A 23,369-nucleotide genomic window follows, 5' to 3' on the forward strand; every position below is an offset into this window, starting at 1 on the left:
TGAATGCAATATGATAATGCAGCGGTGGGTCTAGATCTGTGCACCACTTCACATTTCAATCATAATTATTGAAATTGCCATCTCTGATCCTGAGATATCATCCAATAGGATTTAGCCAAGTGTTTACTATGGCTGTGGTGAGAAAGCAGAGGTAACAGCTAGAGTGGAGAGTTCACCAGCTATCCGTCTGTCAGCCTGGATACTTCCTTTGATCATACTGAATTGATTCCTTCACCCTTCGCATCCGGTGCTCCAGTATTTAAGTCTAACCTATGGCGAAACAGGGATTTGTGTCTATGAATGTTGCATGTGAGGCTGGCACCATCCGCGCCAGGTCCTGGTAAATATTAGACTAGAGCAGCCTGGGAATCACTGCCAGCTGCCCTAGATAAGAGGACAATGGAGCAAGTTAATGATTCAACCAGCGTTACAGATGGACAGACTGCTTAAATGTCCCATTTGGGGATGAAGAGACAGACTGGATGGGTTGGTGTGTGCTCGTGGAGCAGAGAGAAAGGGGGAATACACTTGTGCCTTAAATTGGTCTGATTCCTCGTCTCGGATTACCCGACTCTGTGATTATTATGGCTAAGCTGGTGGAGTGTGTGCCAAACTTCTCAGAGGGCCGGAACAAAAAGGTGAGTAGGCATGGGAGATACAGAAAGTGGATTACCTGTTGGCACAGCAGAAGGAAGCTGTTAGTAGTAGTCTGTGGTGTGATTAACACAATACACATGATCGCTTTATATTGGTCATGTAAGAAGACTTTCTGTCTGATTACCAAGAACATTTTTATTTTACATTTTTCTGTATTTACATATTTATATTTATGAATCAAGGGGGCCTCATGATGACTGTGAATACCTAAGCAAACAAACAAGCCAATTCCAAACAATTTTACAGTATAATCTCAATCCTGAATATGATCTCGAGGTACCAACAAAATGTTTTCTGAAAATGTTTTAAGAGTCAATGTGACTTGCTTCCAGGTGATTGATGCCATAGGAGAGGCCATTTCCAGCACGGAGGGATGCAGTCTGCTCAACGTGGACCCTGGATCCTCCACCAACCGTACAGTCTACACCTTCGTAGGCTCGCCACAGGCTGTGGTGGAGGGTGCATTGAACGCTGCACGCACTGCCTTCCCACTCATTGATATGACCAAACACTCAGGTAGGAGATAGAGAGTAAGAGCTAAAAAGAGAGACAGAAACTGCTGACTCCTCACATGATTCAGTGAAACAGTTACACTACCGTTCAAAGTTTGGGGTCACTTAGAAATGTCCTTGTTTTTGAAAGAAAAGCACATTTTTCCGTCCGTTAAAATAACATCAAATTTATCAGAAATACAGTGTAGACATTGATAATGTTGTAAATGACTATTGTAGCTGGAAACGGCAGATTTTCTATGGAATATCTACATAGGCGTACTGAGGCCCATTATCAGCAACCATCACTCCTGTGTTCCAATGGCAGGTTGTGTTAACTAATCCAATTTTATCATAGCTAATCCAAGTTTATCACTAATTGATCATTGGAAAACCCTTTTGCAATTATGTTAGCACAGCTGAAAACTGTTGTGCTGATTAAAGAAGCAATAGAATTGGCCTTCTTTAGACTAGTTGAGTATCTGGCCCTCAAACCATCATGGTCACCTAATAATCCCCAGTTTACAATTGGCTCATTCATCCCCCTCCTCTCCCCTGTAACTACTCCCCAGGTCGTTGCTGCAAATGAGAACGTGTTCTCAGTCAACTTACCTGGTAAAATAACGGTAAAAAATAAATAAATAAAAAAATAAAATAAAAATCAGCATTTGTGGGTTCAATTACAAGCTCAAAATGGCCAGAAACAAAGAACTTTCTTCTGAAACCTGTCAGCCTATTCTTGTTCTGAAAAATGAAGGCTATTCCATGCGAGAAATTGCCAAGAAACTGAAGATCTTGTACAACTCTGTGTACTACTCCCTTCACAGAACAGCGCAAACTGGCCCTAACCAGAATAGAAAGAGGAGTGGGAGGCCCCGGTGCACAGCTGAGCAAGAGGACAAGCACATTAGAGTGTCTAGTTTGAAAAACAGACGCCTCACAAGTCCTCAACTGGCAGCTTCATTAAATAGTGCTCGCAAAACAACAGTCTCAACGTCAACAGTGAAGAGGCAACTCTGGGATGCTGGCCTTCTAGGCAGAGTTCCTCTGTCCAGTGTCTGTGTTATTTTGCCCATCTTAATCTTTTCTTCTTATTGGCCAGGCTGAGATAGGCTTTTTCTTTGCAACTCTGCCAACTAGTCTAAAGAAGGCCAGTTTTATGGCTTCTTTAATTAGCACAACAGTTTTCAGCTGTGCTAGCATAATTGCAAAAGGGTTTTCCAATGATCAATTAGCCTTTTAAAATTATACACTTGTACTAGCTAACACAACGTGCCATTGGAACACAAGAGTGATGGTTGTTGATAATGGGCCTCAGTACGCCTATGTAGATATTTCATAAAAAATCTGCTGTTTCCAGCTACAATAGTCATTAACAACATTAACAATGTCTACACTGTATTTCTGAGCAATTTGATGTTATTTTAATGGACAAAAACATGTGCTTTACTTTCAAAAACAAGGACATTTCAAAGTGACCCCAAAATTTTGAAGGGCAGTGTATGTTCAAAGGCCATAGTTCAGAAATACCATGACTCCTCTCCACCTCACTTTAAGTGCAAATAAGGGGTGACTCCACCTCACTTTAAGTGCAAATAAGGTGTGGCTAAGTACTGTTGATAAGTTGTTTAGTGTGTTTAGTGGAACAATATGTGCGTTTGTTGTAGGGGAGCATCCACGGATGGGCGCCATGGACGTGTGTCCCTTCATCCCTGTCCAGAATGTCACTATGGAGGACTGTGTCAACTGTGTCAACATTTTTGCCCAGCACTTAACAGATGTGCTGCATGTACCTGGTAGGTTTTCCTCTCTGATCCATTGACCTATAGTTAACATATTGGCCATTTACTTTGCTGTAGACAAAGCCACAAGGTCAGTTTCAGTGCAGTGCCCCTTGGTTCTGTGTATTCTTTCCCATGTGGTATTGCTCTCAAAAAGCCACAAACAGGTGAATAAGACACGTTGTCGTTTCTCCATAGTGTATCTTTATGGAGAAGCAGCGAGGAAGGAGAACAGGAGATCTCTTCCCTCTGTCCGGGCAGGAGAGTATGAGGCCTTGTCTGAGAAAGTGAGTTTGACCTAACTTCATTGTATTCATACCCAATGGGCAACATTTTCCTCATTGTAGAAGAGCATAGATCAGCGAAAAATAAGCTAAAAATCAAAGGCAGTACTTTCACTACTTTCAGTGATCTGATTGCTCTGCCCTCATATACAGTTGAAGTCAGAAGTTTACATACACCTTAGCCAAATACATTTAAACTCAGTTTTTCCCAATTCCTGACATGTAATCCTAGTAAAAATCCCTGTCTTAGGTCACTCACCACTTTATTTTAAGAATGTGAAATGTCAGAATAATAGTAGACTGAAAGATTTATTTCAGCTTTTATTTATTTCATCACATTCCCAGTGGGTCAGACGTTTACATACACTCAATTAGTATTTGGTACCATTGCCTTTAAATTGTTTAACTTGGGTCAAATGCCTTCCACAAGTTTGCCACAATAAGTTGGGTGAATTTTGGCCCATTCCTCTTGACAGTGCATGTGTAACTGAGTCAGGTTTGTAGGCCTCCTTGCTCACACACGCTTTTTCAGTTCTGCCCACACATTTTCTATAGGATTGAGGTCAGTGCTTTCTGATGGCCACTCCAATACCTTGACTTTGTTGTCCTTAAGCCATTTTGCCACAACTTTGGAAGTATTCTTGGAGTCATTGTCCATTTGGAAGACGCATTTGTTGTCACGATCGTCTTGTGAAGAGACGGACCAAGGCGCAACATGACTTGTATACATCTTCTTTTTATTACAACGACGAAGATGAACACGTAACACTTATACAAACTAACAAAAAACAACAAACGATCGTGAAACTTAAAACGCAAGTGCACACACAAACTACTTACGTTCGACATATACAATGACCCACAAATAGCTAAAGCCTATGGCAGCCTTAAATATGGCTCCCAATTAGAGACAACAGAAACCAGCTGTCTCTAATTGAGAACCCATTCAGGCCACCATGGACTTTCCTAGAAAACTACACACCCATAGACACAGCTAGATACATACACTCAACACAAAACCATACACTACCACCAACACCCCCTCTACCATATAATACCCCAAACACACACATACCCCATGTCACACCCTGACCTAACTAAAATAATAAAGAAAACAAATAATACTAAGGCCAGGGCGTGACATAACCCCCCCCCCCTTAAGGTGCGAACTCCGGGCGCACCAGCACATAGTCTAGGGGAGGGTCTGGGTGGGCGTCCTTCCACGGCGGCGGCTCCGGCACTGGTCGTGGTCCCCACCCCACCATAGTCACTACCCGCTTACGTAGCCTCCTCCAAATGGCCCCCCTCCACATTAACCCCACTGGATTAAGGGGCAGCACCGGGATAAGGGGCAGCACCAGGATAAGGGGCAGCACCAGGATAAGGGGCAGCACCAGGATAAGGGGCAGCACCAGGATAAGGGGCAGCACCAGGATAAGGGGCAGCACCAGGATAAGGGGCAGCACCAGGATAAGGGGCAGCACCAGGCTGGATGACGGCTCTGGCGGATCCTGGCTGGACGGCTCATGGCTGGCTGACAGATCTGGCTGCTCATGGCTGGCTGACGGATCTGGCTGCTCATGGCTGGCTGACGGATCTGGCTGCTCATGGCTGGCTGACGGATCTGGCTGCTCATGGCTGGCTGACGGATCTGGCTGCTCATGGCTGGCTGACGGATCTGGCTGCTCAATGCTGGCTGACGGATCTGGACGCTCATGGCTGGCTGACGGATCTGGACGCTCATGGCTGGCTGACGGATCTGGACGCTCATGGCTGGCTGGCGGCTCTGGCAGATCCTGTCTGGTTGGCGGCTCTGGCAGATCCTGTCTGGTTGGCGGCTCTGGCAGATCCTGTCTGGTTGGCGGCTCTGGCAGATCCTGTCTGGTTGGCGGCTCTGGCAGATCCTGTCTGGTTGGTGGCTCTGGCAGATCCTGTCTGGTTGGCGGCTCTGGCAGATCCTGTCTGGTTGGCGGCTCTGGCAGATCCTGTCTGGTTGGTGGCTCTGGCAGATCCTGACTTACGAATGGCTCTAGCGGCTCCTGACTGACTAACGGCTCTGACGGCTCGGGACAGACGGGCGGCTCTAATGGCTCTGGACAGATGGATGGCTCAGACGGCACTGGGCAGACGGATGGCTCAGATGGCGCTGGGGAGACGGAGGGCTCAGACGGCGCTGGGGAGACGGATGGCTCAGACGGCGCTGGGGAGACGGATGGCTCAGACGGCGCTGGGGAGACGGATGGCTCAGACGGAGCTGGGGAGACGGATGGCTCAGACGGAGCTGGGGAGACGGATGGCTCAGATGGCGCTGGGGAGACAGATGGCTCTGGCCGGATGAGGCGCACTGTAGGCCTGGTGCGTGGTGCCGGAACTGGAGGCACCGGGCTAAGGACACACACTCTCAGGCTAGTGCGGGGATAAGGAACAGGGCATACTGGACCCTGGGGACGCACATTAGGCCTAGTACGTGGGGCCGGAACTGGTGGTACCGGACTGGGGACACGCATCTCAGGGCTAGTGCGGGGAGCAGCAACAGGATGCACAGGACTCTGGAGACGCACAGGAGGCTTAGTGCGTGGTGCCGGAACTGGAGGCACTGGGCTGGAGACACGCACCATAGGACGAGTGCGTGGAGGAGGAACAGGGCTCTGGAGACACACTGGAAGCCTGTTACGTGGTGTAGGCACTGGTGGAACTGAACTGGGGCGGGGAGGTGGCGCCGGAAATACCGGACCGTGCAGGCGTACTGGTTCCCTTGAACACCGAGCCTGCCCAACCTTACCTGGTTGAATGCTCCCCGTCGCCCGACCAGTGCGGGAAGGTGGAATAACCCGCACCGGGCTATGTAGGCGAACCGGGGACACCATGCGTAAGGCTGGTGCCATGTATACCGGCCCGAGGAGTCGCACTGGAGACCAGACGCGTTGAGCCGGCATCATGGCACCTGGCTCAATGCCCAATCTAGCCCTACCAGTGCGGGGAGGTGGAATAACCCGCACCGGGCTATGAACACGTACAGTAGACACCGTGCGCTCTACTGCGTAACACGGTGTCCGCCCGTACTCCCACTCTCCACAGTTAGCCTGGAAAGTGGGCGCAGGTCTCCTACCTGCCCTCGGCCCACTACCTCTATGCCCCCCCCAAGAAATTTTTGGGTAGTACTCGCGGGTCTCCAGCCTTGCCTCCGTGCTGCCTCCTCATATCGCCTCCTCTCGGCTTTCGCTGCCTCCAGCTCTTCACGAGGGAGGCGATATTCTCCCGGTTGTGCCCAAGGTCCCTTACCATCTAAAATCTCCTCCCATGTCCATGAATCCTTAATGCCTTGATCCTGTTGCCGCTGGTCATGTTGCTTGGTCGTAGATTGGTGGGTCATTCTGTCACGATCGTCTTGTGAAGAGACGGACCAAGGCGCAACATGACTTGAATACATCTTCTTTTTATTACAACGACGAAGATGAACACGTAACACTTATACAAACTAACAAAAAACAACAAACGATCGTGAAACTTAAAACGCAAGTGCACACACAAACTACTTACGTTCGACATATACATATACAATGACCCACCAACAGCTAAAGCCTATGGCAGCCTTAAATATGGCTCCCAATTAGAGACAACAGAAACCAGCTGTCTCTAATTGAGAACCCATTCAGGCCACCATAGACTTTCCTAGAAAACTACACACCCATAGACACAGCTAGATACATACACTCAACACAAAACCATACACTACCACCAATACCCCCTCTACCATATAATACCCCAAACACACACATACCCCATGTCACACCCTGACCTAACTAAAATGATAAAGAAAACAAATAATACTAAGGCCAGGGCGTGACATTTGCCACCAAGCTTTAATTTCCTGACTGGTGTCTTGAGATGTTGCTTCAATATATCCACATAATTTTCTTCCCTCATGATGCCATCTATTTCTGAAGTGCACAAGTCCCTCCTGCAGCAAAGCACCCCCACAACATGATGCTGCCACCCCCGTGCTTCACTGTTGGGATGGTGTTCTTCGGCTTGCAAGCCTCGCACTTTTTCCTTCAAACATAACGATGGTCATTATGGCCAAACAGTTCTATTTTTGTTTCAGCAGACCAGAGGACATTTCTCCAAAAAGTACGATCTTTGTCCCCATGTGCAGTTGCAAACCGTAGTCTGTCTTTTTTATGGCAGTTTTGGAGCAGTGGCTTCTTCCTTGCTGAGCGGCCTTTCAGGTTATGTCGATATAGGACTCATTTTACTGTGGCTATAGATACTTTTGTACCTGTTTCCTCCAGCATCTTCACAAGGTTCTTTGCTGTTGTTCTGGCATTGATTTGCACTTTTCGCACCAAAGTACATTCATCTCTAGGAGACAGAACGCGTCTCCTTCCTGAGCGGTATGACAGCTGCGTGGTCCCATGGTGTTTATACTTGCGTACTATTGGTTGTACAGATGAATGTGGTACCTTCAGGCGTTTGGAAATTGTTCCCAAGGATGAACCAGACTTGTGGAGGTCTACAATTTCCTATGATGTCAAGCAAAGATGCATTGAGTTTGAAGGTAGGCCTTGAAATACATCCACAGGTACACCTCCAATTGACTCAAATGATGTCAATTACCCTATCAGAAGCTTCTAAAGCCATGACATCATTGTCTGGAAATTTTCAAGCTGTTTAAAGGCACAGTCAACTTAGTGTATGTAAACTTCTGACCCACTGGAATTGTGATACAGTGAATTATACGTGAAATAATCTGTCTGTAAACAATTGTTGTAAAAATTACTTGTGTCATGCACAAAGTAGATGTTCTAACCGACTTGCCAAAACGACAGTTTGTTAACAAGAAATGTGTGGAGTGGTTGAAAACGATTTTCCATTGACTTCAACCTAAGTGTATGTAAACTTTCGACTTCAACTCTATATCCTCACATTGAAGTGTTTTACCATTTTGTTTTCAAGACAACCAGGGACACACGTGGAACACAAAACAGGTTGACATAAACAGTTGCATTCATGAGTTTTATTGTCAATAAATGTCAATAAAAAATAAGGTCCGCCAAGCAAAAACGTGATACAAATTTTATTTATAAGAATGCTGTAAGTAGATTGTTTGCTCAGTGGGAAATGAATAATTAGTCAGTGATGTGGAGTTTGGCGTTTGTGACAGCAACTATGTGAGCTTATTACAGTGTCACACACAATGTGCAATAATTGTGTATGATTTTCTATGTAGAGGATCCCTTACCTTTCTAATGATTCTAGTGTGGCTTGTGAGCGCCATAGAGCAAAGCTCATGAGAGTCTTAGCTTTTCATACTGGGGTCATAAGAGTTTCTAGCTCAAACCGTTCAGACTTTACAGATGTTTTTGTGAGAATAACCATTTTCTGGATCCGCCTTTGTCTCATTAACACTGCTCAACCCCCAGGCTAATGGTTCAACCCCCAGGCTAATGTTTGGTATCGGCTGATGCAGAAGAAATAGACGAATCCAATGTAAAAAAAAAAAAAAAAAGGCTGTAGCTCAAACACACAATGTTTAAGAGGGGTTGGAAGCACTAAATGATGCCGATGTGTCTATTGTCCTCAGTTGAAGAGGACAGAGTGGGCTCCTGACTATGGCCCTGCCACCTTCGTGGCCTCCTGGGGAGCTACAGTAGCAGGTGCTCGCAAATTCCTGGTTGCCTACAACATAAACCTCCTCAGCACCAAGGAACAAGCCCATCGGATCGCACTAGATATCCGGGAACAAGGCAGAAACAAAGACCAGGTAGGGTAGGCTCGCTACTGTACATCTTGATCGCCCAATGTCAGAGATGAATGACACACAGCTACTTTGGCTTTGGAAGAGATTCCTCTCATTCTTACAAGACATTATTGTTTTCCTCTTCTTTATAACTGACGCTGAACTAATAAAAGTCTATTTTTGAGTCATATGCCTTGTCTGCTTCCAAAGACAGTAACATTATTGATTTTTGTATTGTAGCCGGGTCTGATGAAGAAGGTGCAGGGAATGGGATGGTACCTGGAAGAGGCGAACATAGCCCAGGTGTCCACCAACATCCTGGACTTTGAGCTGACGCCCGTCCACACTGTTTACGAAGAGATCTGCAGTGCGGCCAAGGTAAGGAGCTACCACAACCACAACCACAACCGCAGCTGAAAACAGTACAGCATTATTGTGCAAAACCCTCTCATTGATCTGGTGGTTTGAACCAGTGACGTAAAGGCAGCTAATAATGTCAAAAAGTTGAGCCAATTTGACACCTCTCCTTCCTTCCTCTTCTCCCCAGGACCTGAACCTGCCAGTGGTGGGCTCTCAGATTGTAGGCCTCATGCCTCTGAGAGCCGTGCTGGACTGTGCTGATTTCTACATCCAGAGAGACAGGCTCTTCATTGTGGAGGAGGAGCACAAAGTCCGTCTGGTCATCAGTAAACTTGGGCTTGATTCACTTGGGCCTTTCGTCCCCAAAGAGAGAATCATAGAGTGAGTACCAATGAGTGCACTATTTCCATGGCCTATGGGACTTTTCCATTCTAGTCATTCAAATCCATTTCTATGGTTGTGACTCTAGGTACATGGTGGAGAGGACTGAGGAGGACAAGCGTTTGGTGTCTCTGTCTCTGCAGCAGTTTGTCCGCAGCGTGGGAACCAGAACCGCTGCTCCAGGAGGAGGGTCAGTCTCTGCTGCCGTCGCTGCAATGGTACAACCATCTTTAATATCATGTAGATGACTATATTCCCCGTATGACCTTGCCCAGGACATAGGAATAAACCAATATAAAGTATGTACAATACAAGGAGGAGTCAAAGGTGTGTGTGTGTGTGTGTGTGTGTGTGTGTGTGTGTGTGTGTGTGTGTGTGTGTGTGTGTGTGTGTGTGTGTGTGTGTGTGTGTGTGTGTGTGTGTGTGTGTGTGTGTGTGTGTGTGTGTGTGTGTGTGTGTGTGTGCATTTCAGGGGGCTGCTCTGGGAGCCATGGTGGGTCAGATGACCTATGGCAAGAGGCAGTTTGATAGCCTGGACAGCATCATGAGGAGACTCATCCCTCCCTTCCATCAGGCCATGAATGAACTGCTGGTCATGGTGGACGCAGACTCCAAGGCATTCAGTCGCTACATGGTGAGAGGAAAACATATCATGGTTAAACCAGATTGAAGCCTTCAGTCTGGGTTAACCGGGCTAGGGAAAGCAGGAACTATACCGGGAAAAACTAGACTGAAATCCTAACTGAATATTTTTCACTATTGTTTCACTTTATTCGGTTTCAGAGCATATTCAGATTGGATTCCAGGCTAAGAAAAAAATACTTATCTAAACTTATGCTTTGAATTTTTGGGGGGAAAAATTAATGTTTTATTATCCGGTGCAGTGAAATGTGTTGTTTTACAGGGTCAGCCATAGTAGTACTGCCCCAACGTGCTAACTGCTGGGCTACCTGCCGCTCGATGCGACACAACCTGATGCGACCCTGCCCAGTCTTTTAGCTAAGCAGAGAGTCATACAAAATATGATGGATATTTCTTCTGATGATAAAAGTTCAGGTGAAGAACGAGTGATCAAAGCTGTTTTTGTTTCTTGTAAATGCTTACTTTGAAGGTTCGAACCAAGGTATGATCTTGATGTTTGCTGTCTTGTGGCTTTGCTATGAAAATGTAGTGGAATGTAGTCTTTTAGTGGAAAAGGAGTGTTGATATAACCTTCAGGGAAGAGTTTATTACAACCATCTAGAACTTTTTGACTCTGTCAATGAACCTGTCAATGAATCACTTCCATCTAACATACTAGTCATAGTTTATAGCCGGTCCCATGTCAAAACGGCTGTTGCATTTTCACCACAGGGTGTGGTGGTGCCATTGTTGAATTTAGTTGAAAGCTGATGGTATTGCACGACTCGTTTAATTGTGATGTGAGAATAAATGTGGCTTGTATCGGCTTTGCTGACACTGTATGCAGTTCTCTTTTACTCCTGTTTTATAAGGTTTAACTTTCTCGTTTTCAGGCTGCATTGAAGATGCCAAGGAACACAACAGATGAAGTTAAAAGGTGATTGCCATGCTCCAATATATGGCAGTTCTGTCCAATCCAAGATGTCAGAGAAGCATGTCATTAAAGTAGATGTGTAATTACGCACACACACAAACAGCACAGCACGTTGGAACTATTTCAAACCATCTTTACTTCAGATTGACATCTATGGAAACTCATTACTGTACATTCTCCTGTATCCCATCCTCACCTGTCTTCACACGTCACCTCCTTTTACCTGGCAAGCAACCTGGCCCATCCCTGTAAACACATAAAGCAGGCTTTCCCAAAGAAGAATGGTTTACTGTAGTTCCTTTACGGTCAGCTCATCTGGTCTAACAGTAAGTAAGGTGTAGTCTTGTAGTCATGGTGTAGTCTTGTCATGCTCCAAATCTATCTCACCTCTCTGCTCTTCCTCTTTCCTATACCTTATACCTATCCCCACGACTAATCCTGCCTCTGACCCTACCCTGGTCTTGCTTCTGACCTGCCTCTTCGCCTATTCCTACCTACTCCTGCCTTCCCATTAACACTACCCCTGTTCCTGCCGCAGGAGGGAAGCTGCCATGCAGGAGGGTCTGAAGCAGGCCGTGGCGGTCCCACTGTCTCTGGCTGAACGAGTCAACCTGCTGTGGCCTTGTCTAAAGGAAATGGTGATCTACGGAAACGTGGCCTGCAAGTCTGACCTCCAGGTACTGTATGAGAGACGGTTTTACAGTGACTGAAACCATGAACAGAGTCCCTGTCTATGGACTTTGCATTGCAACTTTGCAAGCATACCTGAGTGACTTCTATGCAGTTGCTTATTTGCTTGAGGGCAGACACCGACATGCATAAATGACTGTGGAACATTTTGTTTTGTGCCTGTCACAAGGATGACGCTGGAGAGACGAAGCAGGTACGGGGAGTAAAACAATAAATAAATAACGGACATGGAACGAGACAAAAAACAATTAATGCTGCAGCGGGGAACAGAGCTGGGGAACTGACAAATATAAGGGAGGAAATAAACAGGTGATGGCTGAGTCCAGGTGAGTCCAATATCGCTGATGCGCGTGACGAGGGAAGGCAGGTGTGCGTAGTAAATGGAAGGAGTGCGTGATGCAGGGCAACCTGGCGCCCTCAGGCGCCAGGGGGTGGAGAGCGGGAGCAGACGTGAAAGTGCCAACTGCTTATACTCACATACCACCCTACTGGCATACTGTAAAACAACATTTCAAAACGCCAGGACACCCATAAGTGTCTCCATGAAGTATGGTTGCAAAACGTTTTCTGACAGATGCCCCAGAGCTATGACATGCATTATACTGTAAACAGCCTACAAAAACATCTTCCTTATATGGTTCTTTTTCGTGGCGTTGCAGGTAGCAGCTAAAGCCCTGGAAACAGCAGTGTTTGGAGCCTACTACAACATTGTGATCAACCTCAAGGATATCACAGATGAGTCCTTCAAAGTGACTGTAAGTTACAATGTAGCCTGTAGGTCTTTCTGACTCCAAAAGGATTACGTAGGTAATCTTTCAATACTGGAAAACCAGATTTTGGTGAGAGTCAGTGGCTTATTACATAGTTATACTCATACAATCGTGTTTTGTGTTTTGCAGACTCAACAGAGAGCATCAACTCTGCTTACTGAGGCCAGGGAGAGTGCTAATGTAGTCCTGGATACTGCAGAGAGAAAAAAGTGAAGAAGTTACCACATTACCAAAGCGTCACCCGCTGCCTGCCTAGGCCTCAAACCAGGCTTTCACAACCATCAATTCTATTGCAAATAAACTGGGTTCACATAAATACATGCTTTATCAACTACTCCTCAATGGTGCTCCTTTGCTTTGTTAGAAATTCACTAAATACTTACGTAATGTACTGTATAGCAGCAGCCTACACCAAGCCAGGATGTCACAGTGTTCTTATCCACAGCGACTTACAGGCGCAATTAGGGTTAAGTGCCTTGCTCAAGGGCACATCGGCAGATTAGTCACCTACTTAGCTCGGGGATTCAAACCAGCATCCTTTCGGTTACTGGCCCAACCTCTTAACCTCTAGGCTACCTGCCGCCCTGAATCACACGAAATAGAATAGTACTACAAGGTTTCTTCCTCTCTCTTCCACTTCGACATGAAGCTAAAATGATAAAGTAGTATTATCTGAATGACAAAGTGATGCGTTTCGGGATATGAACCCCGTCCATACCTCAGCTCCACCTGTGTAGTACAACAGCCAGGATGACGTGACGGCAATAAAAGGGTGTAGTTTATCCAGTTCCTTTAAGTAAGAGAACATCCTTCACACAAGACAAAGGACAGAATCGAGAGCTGCTTACCAACCAGTTACAGGCGTGTACACTCTTCATTTAATCTACGTTCTATGTTAAAACTAAAATACATGCATTATTTATTTTTGCTTTCTGGCATATATTCAGTATCTGTATATCTCAAATGAGTATTCATTATTTCTTTTGATTACATGTAATGTATTGGAATAACTTTAGATTTTGAACAAGTAACTTTTGGGCAGGTTAATCTGTTTTTATAGCCTTATATTAATATGATCAAACATTATATTATAAAACGGAATCCTTTGTTGCAATTTTCTTACCAAAGTAACAAATTTCATCGCCGGGACTTGAAAATGTTTGGCAGCAGCTCAGGTAAAATATCCTCATTGTTTTGTCTGCACTGCATACAACATTTTATGAACATATTTTGCCTAGCAGTGTTTAAATGATAATTCTCCTTTTGACTGATTCTCTCTCCTAGGTGGTCGTCACCCCCCAGGGTATGAAGTAGATCAGGGGGACCAAGGGACCCGGGGGCTGTCCTCCTGGGGATAAACCATGTTATTGACTACCATGTTATTGACTTGTTTATTGTTTACTCCATGTGTAACTCTGTGTTGTCTGTTCACACTGCTATGCTTTATCTTGGCCAGGTCGCAGTTGCAAATGAGAACTTGTTCTCAACTAGCCTACCTGGTTAAATAAAGGTGAAATAAAAAAATAAATAAAAAAAGACCACCACTCTGGGGGGGGGGGAGACCATGGTCTTCCAGAGGGTTGCTACCCCCCCAGACCACAGAGGCAGTGGTGACCATGGAGGCAGACACAGCCCTGGTGGTAGAGACCACCATGGTCATGGTAGTGGTAGTGGTCATGGAGAAGGCCATGGGCATCGCCACAAGAGGCACTGAAGAGTAAGAGTAATACACTTTACGCTCAAAGGGAAATTCAGCCATGATTTTCTGAATTACCTTGACCCAATAACAATCTACATCATTCATGTATTTTACATTGTAATGTGTATAAACCCATTGAATAAACTTGCTTTCAATTGTATTTTAATCATCTGTAAAACTGATAATAATCCATTGAAGCAAACTGTTGGGCAAATTAAGTTTTCCTTTGAAGATTTACAAAAATTATGGTAACACAAACAAGGAACTTTATCTTATGGTCAAAATAGCCATGGAGCTAACATTGACATAACCCGCAGTCCAAACAATACCCTGAGGGACTTGTTTTGATGGCAACAAAGGCCAGGTTTCATAGCACAGTAAACACCCACAATGACAAGGTGATCCCCGTTATACAGGTGAGAAGACAAAACTTTCTCTCACAGTCAATGAAAAAGATATGAGAGCCGACGACTACGTCTGTCCTTGGGGCCAAACATGAAAGATTAGAAGAAAGGAAATCATATTGAGGTAGTTTATTGGTTTGTGGAAAAAGGAAATTAAACCATTTCCAAAAATGTTTTGGTTTGATACAGTTGCATGGTGTTTGGTTTAAACTAGAACTACAGAATTGGCAGACACTTTCGATGGTGACCACTGCTCTGGCTTGTTGTATAGGGACATAAGCAATTGGTACCACTCGTGATCTGTGCCTCCCTCTAGTTGCATTCTTGGTCATTGTTAGTTAATGCTTCCAGTATTAAAGGCAACATACTTGTGATTTGATGAATGAATATGATATTGCTCTTGAATAACTCATCTCAAGTGTTCCGTGTTGCTTTCATCGGATTTGTCTCCCCAGTCCCTGTTGCACAAGAAGCATAATATGTATGAGTGTTTATATTGTTTATCTGTGTAGGTGCAGGTCAACCTAATTATTTTCAGTCTAAACTGTAACTAGGCCACTCAGGAACATTCAATGCTGTCTTGGTAAAACTCCCTACTCTTTGCCGATGACAAGCACACCCATCACATGATGCAGCCATCACCATGCTTGAAAATATGAAGAGTGGTACTCAGTGTTGTGTTGGATTCGCCCCAAACATAACACTTTGTATTCAGGACAAAAAGTTCATTTCTTTGCCATTTTCTTTGCAGTTTTACTTTATTGCAAACAGGAATATTTTTTATTCTGTACAAGCTTCCTTCTTTTGGCTGTCATTTAGATTAGTATAGTAGAGTAACTACAATGGTGTCGATCCATATTCAGTTCTATCACAGCCATTAAATTCTGTTTTAAAATCCCCATTGCCCTCACAATGAAATCCCTGAGCAGTTTCCTTCCTCTCCGAGTTAGGAAGGACTTCTGTATCTTTGTAGTGACTGTGTAACGGGTGACGCTCTCCTCATCCTCGGACGAGGTGAGGAGAGAAGGATCCTCAGACCAAAACGCAGGCTTTGGGAAATAAGCCATCTTTATTAACACAACGATAAAGATGGCAACACGAAACGAAACAAACACTTGCAAAACTACAAAATAACAAAACGACGTTGACGAGACCTGAACATAAACTTACATAACTAAACATAAACTTACGTACAGGTAACAGACGAACATCGAAACGAAAACGAAACAAACAAACGCTACAGTCCTATGTGGTACGAACATAACATACGGACACAGGAGACAATCACCCACAAACAAACAGTGAGAATGCCCTACCTAAATATGACTCTTGATTAGAGGAAAACGCAAACCACCTGCCTCTAATCAAGAGCCATACCAGGCAAACCAAAACCAACATAGAAACGAATAACATAGACTGCCCACCCAAAACTAACGCCCTGACCATAAACACATAAAAACAACATAAAACAGGTCAGGACTGTTACAGTACCCCCCCCTCAAGGTGCGAACGCCGGGCGCACCAGCACAAAGTCCAGGGGAGGGTCCGGGTGGGCAGTTGACCACGGTGGTGGTTCCGGCTCAGGACGCTGTCCCCACACCACCATAGTCACTCCCCTCTTCTGTCTACCCCTTCCACTGACCACCCTAAAACTACTTTCCCCTAAATAAACAGCCAGCACCGGAACAAGGGGCAGCACCGGGACAAGGGGCAGCACCGGGACAAGGGGCAGCACCGGGACAAGGGGCAGCACCGGGACAAGGGGCAGCACCGGGACAAGGGGCAGCACCGGAACAAGGGGCAGCACCGGAACAAGGGGTAGCACCGGGACAAGGGGCAGCACCGGAACAAGGGGCAGCACCGGAACAAGGGGCAGCACCGGAATAAGGGGCAGCACCGGGACAAGGGGCAGCACCGGGACAAGGGGCAGCACCGGGACAAGGGGCAGCACCGGGACAAGGGGCAGCACCGGGACAAGGGGCAGCACCGGGACAAGGGGCAGCACCGGGACAAGGGGCAACACCGGGACAAGGGGCAACACCGGGACAAGGGGCAACACCGGGACAAGGGGCAGATCCCGGCTGAAGGACTCTGGCAGGTCCTGTTTGGACGGCTCTGGCAGGTCCTGGCTGGACGGCTCTGGCAGGTCCATGCAGGCTGACGGCTCTCGACACTCATGGCAGACTGACGGCTCTCTACGCTCATGGCAGGCTGACGGCTCTCGACGCTCATGGCAGGCTGACGGCTCTCGACGCTCATGGCAGGCTGACGGCTCTCGACGCTCATGGCAGGCTGACGGCTCTCGACGCTCATGGCAGGCTGACGGCTCTCGACGCTCATGGCAGGCTGACAACTCTCGACGCTCATGGCAGGCTGACGGCTCTCGACGCTCATGGCAGGCTGACGGCTCTCGACGCTCATGGCTCTCTGACGGCTCTGGCTGCTCATGGCTCTCTGACGGCTCTGGCTGCTCATGGCTCGCTGGCGGCTCTGGCTGCTCATGGCTCGCTGGCAGATCCTGTCTGGTTGGCGGCTCTGGCAGATCCTGTCTGGTTGGCGGCTCTGGCAGATCCTGTCTGGTTGGCGGCTCTGGCAGATCCTGTCTGGTTGGCGGCTCTGGCAGATCCTGTCTGGCTGACGGCTCTAGCGGCTCCTGTCTGGCTGACGGCTCTAGCGGCTCCTGTCTGGCGGATGGCTCTGTAGGCTCATGGCAGACGGGCGGCTTTGCAGGCTCATGGCAGATGGGCGGCTTTGCAGGCTCATGGCAGACGGATGGCTCAGACGGCGCTGGGGAGACGGATGGCTCAGATGGCGCTGGGGAGACGGATGGCTCAGATGGCGCTGGGGAGACGGATGGCTCAGATGGCGCTGGGGAGACGGATGGCTCAGATGGCGCTGGGGAGACGGATGGCTCAGATGGCGCTGGGGAGACGGATGGCTCAGATGGCGCTGTGGAGACGGATGGCTCTGGCCGGATATGGCGCACTGTAGACCTGGTGCGTGGTGCCGGAACTGGAGGCACCGTGCTAATGATAAGCACCTTCCTACTAGTGCGGGGAGTAGGGACAGGGCACACTGTATTCTCAAAGCCTACTCTATCCCTGATGCGTGGTACCGGCACTGTTGACACCGGGCTGAGGACAAGCACATCAGGATTAGTAGGGGGAGAAGATACAGTGGGTTCAGGGCTCTGGAGACGCACAGGTAGCTTAGTGCGTGGGCCCGGAACTGGAGGCACCGGGCTAGATACACGCACTACAGGGAGAGTGCGTGGAGGAGGAACAGGGCTCAGGATACGCACTGGTAGCCTAGTGCGTAGTGTATACACTGTAGGTACTAGGCTGGGGCGGGGAGGTGGTGCCGGAAATACCGGACCGTGGAGGCGTACTGGCACTCTTGAGCATTGAGCTTGCCCAACCTTACCTGGTTGAATACTCCCGGTTGCCCGACCAGTGCGGGGAGGTGGAATAACCCGCACCGGCCTATGTAGGCGAACCGGGGAAACCATGCGTAAGGCAGGTGCCATGTATGCCGGCCCGAGGAGACGCACTGGAGACCAGACGCGTTGAGCCGGCCTCATGACACCTGGCTCAATACTCAATCTAGCCCTACCAGTGCGGGGAGGTGGAATAACCCGCACTGGGCTATGCACTCGTACAGGAGACACCGTGCGCTCTACTGCGTAACACGGCGCCTGCCCGTACTCCCGCTCTCCACGGTAAGCCTGGGAAGTGGGCGCAGGTCTCCTACCTGCCCTTGGCCCACTATCTCCTAGCCCCCCCCCAAGAAATTTTTGGGAATTACTTACGGGCTTTTTCGGCTTCCGTGCCAGACGCGTTCCCTCATAGCTCCGGTTCCTCTCCCAGGTAGCCTCTGTTCTCCTCCGTGCCTCCAGCTCAGCTTTGGGACGGCGATATTCTCCCTGCTGTGCCCATGGACCTCTCCCGTCCAATATTTCCTCCCAAGTCCAGAAATCCTTGTTTCTCTCCTGTCCTTTACTCCGTTGAGTTTCCCTTTGCCGCTTGGTCTTAGCTTGGTGGGTGATTCTGTAACGGGTGACGCTCTCCTCATCCTCGGACGAGGTGAGGAGAGAAGGATCCTCAGACCAAAACGCAGGCTTTGGGAAATAAGCCATCTTTATTAACACAACGATAAAGATGGCAACACGAAACGAAACAAACACTTGCAAAACTACAAAATAACAAAACGACGTTGACGAGACCTGAACATAAACTTACATAACTAAACATAAACTTACGTACAGGTAACAGACGAACATCGAAACGAAAACGAAACAAACAAACGCTACAGTCCTATGTGGTACGAACATAACATACGGACACAGGAGACAATCACCCACAAACAAACAGTGAGAATGCCCTACCTAAATATGACTCTTGATTAGAGGAAAACGCAAACCACCTGCCTCTAATCAAGAGCCATACCAGGCAAACCAAAACCAACATAGAAACGAATAACATAGACTGCCCACCCAAAACTAACGCCCTGACCATAAACACATAAAAACAACATAAAACAGGTCAGGACTGTTACAGACTGGGTGTATTGATATGCCACCCAAAGTGTAATTAATATGCTCAAAGGGATATTCAAATGTCATTTTTTTAAAAACCTATCTACCAATAGGTTGCCCTTCTTTGCAAGGCATTGGAAAATCTCTCTGGTCTTCGTTGTCACGTGTGCTCCCTTTCCGGCCTCTAGGTCACCAGGCTGCTCGTTATGGCGCACACCTGTCACCAGTGTTACATGCATAACGAAACTCACCTGGACTCCATCACCTCCTTGGTTACCTGCCCTTTATATGTCACTCCCTTCGGTTTCTTCCCCAGTTGTCGTTGTTTGTTTCATGTCGGTGCGCTGTTCGTGTTCCTTGTTTTGTTCATTTATTTATTCAAATGTATTCACTCCCTGAACTTGCTTCCCGACTCTCAGCGTACATCGTTACATTTGTGGTTGAATCTGTTTGATATTCACCTCTCAACTGAAAGACCTTACAGACACAGACATGCGGTATTCATTCAAAATGAATGTTAAACACTACTTTAACACAGTTAAACACAGTCCATGCAACTTATTATGCACATTTTTACCCCTGAATTTATTTAGGCTTACCAAAACAAAAGGGTTGAATCCTTATTGACTCAAGACATTTCAGTTTTACATTTTTTATTCATTTATAAAAACAATTCCACGTTGAGATTATAGGGTGTGTAAAGCTTTAATACATTTTATATTCAGGCTGTAACAAAATGTGGGAATACCTTCTAAAGGCAATGTTGTTAAGTGCTTTAAATTTATACAAATCACAAAATTATGAATTGTTTCCAGTTCAGTAAAGTGTAATATATAATGTATATTTCTAAACTGACTCGGTACAAAAGTATTTGTTCTGAAACGTGACTACCGAAGCTCAAGGAGAGTAAAGGATAAAAATGAAATGTTTTATACTGAAGCATTTCCTGGACTAAAAGATCAGGTCACACATGTCTGTTGGCTCAGTTGCAGTCCAAGTCAGGTGTCATCTACAGAGGATGATAAAAACGTCAACATGAGCAAAATGTCTTTAATGGATACAAAGCTACCATTGGTCAGAGGGACAAAATAAATGCCATGAATGTGCGTATTACAAATTCAATCTCAAGGGATTGAAGCATTTTTAGAGGATGTTGCCTACCGGTCAGGAAATGTAGCAGACTACAGACAATCATGCATACATGAGCCTCTAGCTGAAAACACAAAACAGTTGTACTGCAGGTACTACTATAAGCTACTACAGTAGGTACGGTTTGCCAGCAGCGGTGATTATTTTGCAAAATTGAAACGTCACCCACAGCCTGTTATTACTAGCAAAGACATGCTTATTCGGAGAAAGGGGCACCATTGACAATACCTGAAAGTCTTAAGGTAAAAACTCTCTGAGATCAGACGCCTGAGGCAAGTAGTATGATAAAGAACAATAATGGACGAGAAATGCAAGAGACATATTCGCAAATGATGGCATTGTTCATCAATTCTTAGTGTTTGGCATCACACCGCAATTGAATTGAATTGAATAAACGTTTTTTTAAACACCAGAGGGGAAGTTTTACTCACCACAGCGTCAATGTCCTTAGGACTACTCCAGCACTGGAGCACTGGTGCAACAGTCCTCTTCAGCTCTCCGAACACATCTGGCGACATGGGCATCATGTTGTCTTGCAGTCTAGATGGGTGACTAAAACGCATTGTGAAAATAACAGTTAAGTCAGATTATCAATCATACTCAAACCAGACTACAGTTGAAAATACAAATACAGTATTTATGGCATCTTCACCTTCAACGAAATTAATAATGAGCATGATGAGGGATACTCTAGACTTACACTTCTGACACTGATATGAGTTCTGTCTTCATGTATCCTGTGACGCTGGAACCCTCCACATCCATGGGCTCCGATGCTGAAAAATAAAAATGGTGGACCAGCGATATAAGACCACTTGTCCCGGATCTGTTTGTGATTTATAGCCAACTCCTATGGTCGTTCAATGCTATACAGAGAAAAGTGATTCAGAGGTTGGTCATAAAACGCAACCACAATGGACTACCAAACAGACATCCGGGTCCTTACAGTGGCTTTGTGTAAATCAAAAATAACACTATTGCTACCAAGGTGAATGATTCAGGAGCAAACTGAAGAGAGAAGAATTTTCCGCCACTCTTTGTGGGACAATGGAAGTAGATTTCAGTAATGCTTCTTTATTCCGGGACCACCCATACATACAATGTATACACGTATGAGAAAGTCGCTTTGGATAAAAGCTAAATGGCATATATTATTTCTTTTAATATTCAGAGGATTGAAACAAAAAGGTTGCTGGATGCTTACCCTCGGAGGCCCTGGTGTAGTACTTTCCGAAGGACTTGTCTTTGGGGATGTCTGGGTAGAGGAAGCGGAGTGGGTTCTCTGGGATGTTCTCAGCTGCCATCACCTTGTAGGTTCGGATGATGTCAGGCAGAGAGACTGCGGACAGCTCCTTCTTGGTGTAGGGCTCCACTGCATGGAATACAGGCTTATCTGCGGAACACACACATCAAAATATATCAACCTTTTCATTGTAATTGCCTACAGGGCCGCTGTGTGTGTGTGTGTTTTCACAGACTCACCGTATAGGTCGTGTTCCACCCAAGTGAATGTGATGGCTCCGTCTCTGCTACTCTCACTGAAGCGCAGCAGGAACGTGCCTGGACACTTCCCAGTCAGCATGGCCTTCTCCCTCTCCTTACTCACAAAGCCCAGGATGCAACTGTAGTGGGAGAGAACAAGAGAATAAACAACATTTCTTCACTTTTTATTATGTTTATTTGACAGGGGAAATTCACATTGTTCAACAATTCGGTAAATGTACAGTGCATTCGGAAAGTATTCAAACCCCTTGACTTTTTCCACATTTTGTTACGTTACAGCCTTATACTATAATGGATTAAATTGTTTTTTTCCCTCATCAATCTACCCCAAAATGGGGCGGCAGGTAGCATTGTGGTCAGAGCGTTGGGCAAGTAACCGAAAGGTTGCTGGATCGAATCCCCGATCTGACAAGGTAAAAATCTGTCGTTCTGCCCCTGAACAAGGCAGTTAACCCACTGTTCCCCGGTAGGCAGTCATTGTAAATAAGAATGTGTTCTTAACTGACTTGCCATGTTAAATAAAGTTGAATAATTTATTTTTATTTTTATAATAATGACAAAGCAGAAACAGGTTATTAGAAATAATTACAAATAAACTGTATTCAGACCCTTTACTAAGTACTTTGCTGAAGCACCTTTGGAAGTGATTACAGCCTCGAGTCTTCTTGGGTATGATGCTACAAGCTTGGCACACCTGTATTTGGGGAGTTTCTCCCATTCTTCTCTGCAGATCCTCTCAAGCTCTGTCAGGTTGGATGGGGAGTGTCATTGCACAGCCATTTTCAAGTCTCTCCAGTTCAGGTCCTGAGCGCTCTGGAGAAGGTTTTCATCAAGAATCTCTCTGTACTTTGCTCTGACCATCTTTCCCTCGATCCTGACTAGTCTCCCAGTCCCTGCCACTGAAAAACATCCCCACAGCATGATGCTGCCACCACCATGCTTCACCGGTGCCAGGTTTCCTCCAGACGTGACGCTTGGCATTCAGGCCAAAGAGTTCAATCTTGGTTTTATCAAATCAAATTTTGTTTGTCACATGCGCCGAGTACAACAGGTGAAGACCTTACAGTGAAATGCTTACTTACAAGCCCTCTGAAGCAAGCCGGCCATCTCTGTTGGTGCCATCATACAAGGGCTGATGGCGCCGACAGAGATAGTCGGCTTGCTTCAGGTCCTTAGGAAACTATGCAGTAATTTGTTTTTTTATGTATTATTTCTTACATTGTTAGCCCAGAATATCTCAAGTGTTATTACATACAGCCGGGAAGAACTATTGGATGTAAAAGCGACGTTAACTTACCAACATTACGACCAGGAATACGACTTTCCCTAGGCGGATAATTTGTTCGGACCTCCACCCTGGACGTGGGATCT

General features: G+C 46.3%; 2 protein-coding genes across 5 annotated transcripts in view; one reads left to right on the forward strand and one right to left on the reverse strand.

The window, feature by feature from the left end:
• The first annotated feature begins 418 nt into the window (after positions 1 to 418).
• LOC129840255 (formimidoyltransferase-cyclodeaminase-like) lies at positions 419 to 13,027 on the forward strand. 4 transcript variants are annotated; one of them, XM_055907988.1, is made up of 13 exons: positions 419 to 638; positions 990 to 1,173; positions 2,816 to 2,944; positions 3,128 to 3,216; positions 8,798 to 8,977; positions 9,194 to 9,331; positions 9,501 to 9,694; positions 9,783 to 9,912; positions 10,167 to 10,328; positions 11,209 to 11,252; positions 11,788 to 11,926; positions 12,599 to 12,694; positions 12,839 to 13,027. In XM_055907988.1, the coding sequence occupies exons 1-13, from the start codon at positions 585 to 587 to the stop codon at positions 12,920 to 12,922; spliced, it is 1,623 nt and encodes a 540-aa protein (XP_055763963.1). In that variant the 5' UTR covers positions 419 to 584; the 3' UTR covers positions 12,923 to 13,027. The 4 variants fall into 4 exon arrangements, 3 of the variants coding, with proteins under 3 accessions (XP_055763963.1, XP_055763964.1, XP_055763965.1); XR_008757180.1 differs by lacking the exon at positions 12,839 to 13,027 and adding an exon at positions 12,109 to 12,265 and having other exon boundaries at positions 425 to 638; positions 12,599 to 12,686; XM_055907989.1 differs by lacking the exon at positions 12,839 to 13,027 and having other exon boundaries at positions 425 to 638; positions 12,109 to 12,688.
• Positions 13,028 to 19,982: 6,955 nt separating this feature from the next.
• Positions 19,983 to 23,369, reverse strand: part of LOC129840271 (signal transducer and activator of transcription 1-alpha/beta-like) — a 35,898-nt gene continuing 32,511 nt past the window's right edge. The window contains exons 19-23 of the mRNA XM_055908027.1: positions 21,978 to 22,117; positions 21,700 to 21,888; positions 21,196 to 21,271; positions 20,927 to 21,047; positions 19,983 to 20,355 (exon numbers count right to left, since the gene is read on the reverse strand). Of these exons, the coding sequence (XP_055764002.1) occupies positions 20,329 to 20,355; positions 20,927 to 21,047; positions 21,196 to 21,271; positions 21,700 to 21,888; positions 21,978 to 22,117 (553 nt within the window). The 3' untranslated portion in view covers positions 19,983 to 20,328. The remainder of the gene's footprint in view (positions 20,356 to 20,926; positions 21,048 to 21,195; positions 21,272 to 21,699; positions 21,889 to 21,977; positions 22,118 to 23,369) is intronic.

This window comes from Salvelinus fontinalis, chromosome 41 (genome assembly GCF_029448725.1).
Source record: "Salvelinus fontinalis isolate EN_2023a chromosome 41, ASM2944872v1, whole genome shotgun sequence".
NCBI lineage: Eukaryota > Metazoa > Chordata > Actinopteri > Salmoniformes > Salmonidae > Salvelinus > Salvelinus fontinalis.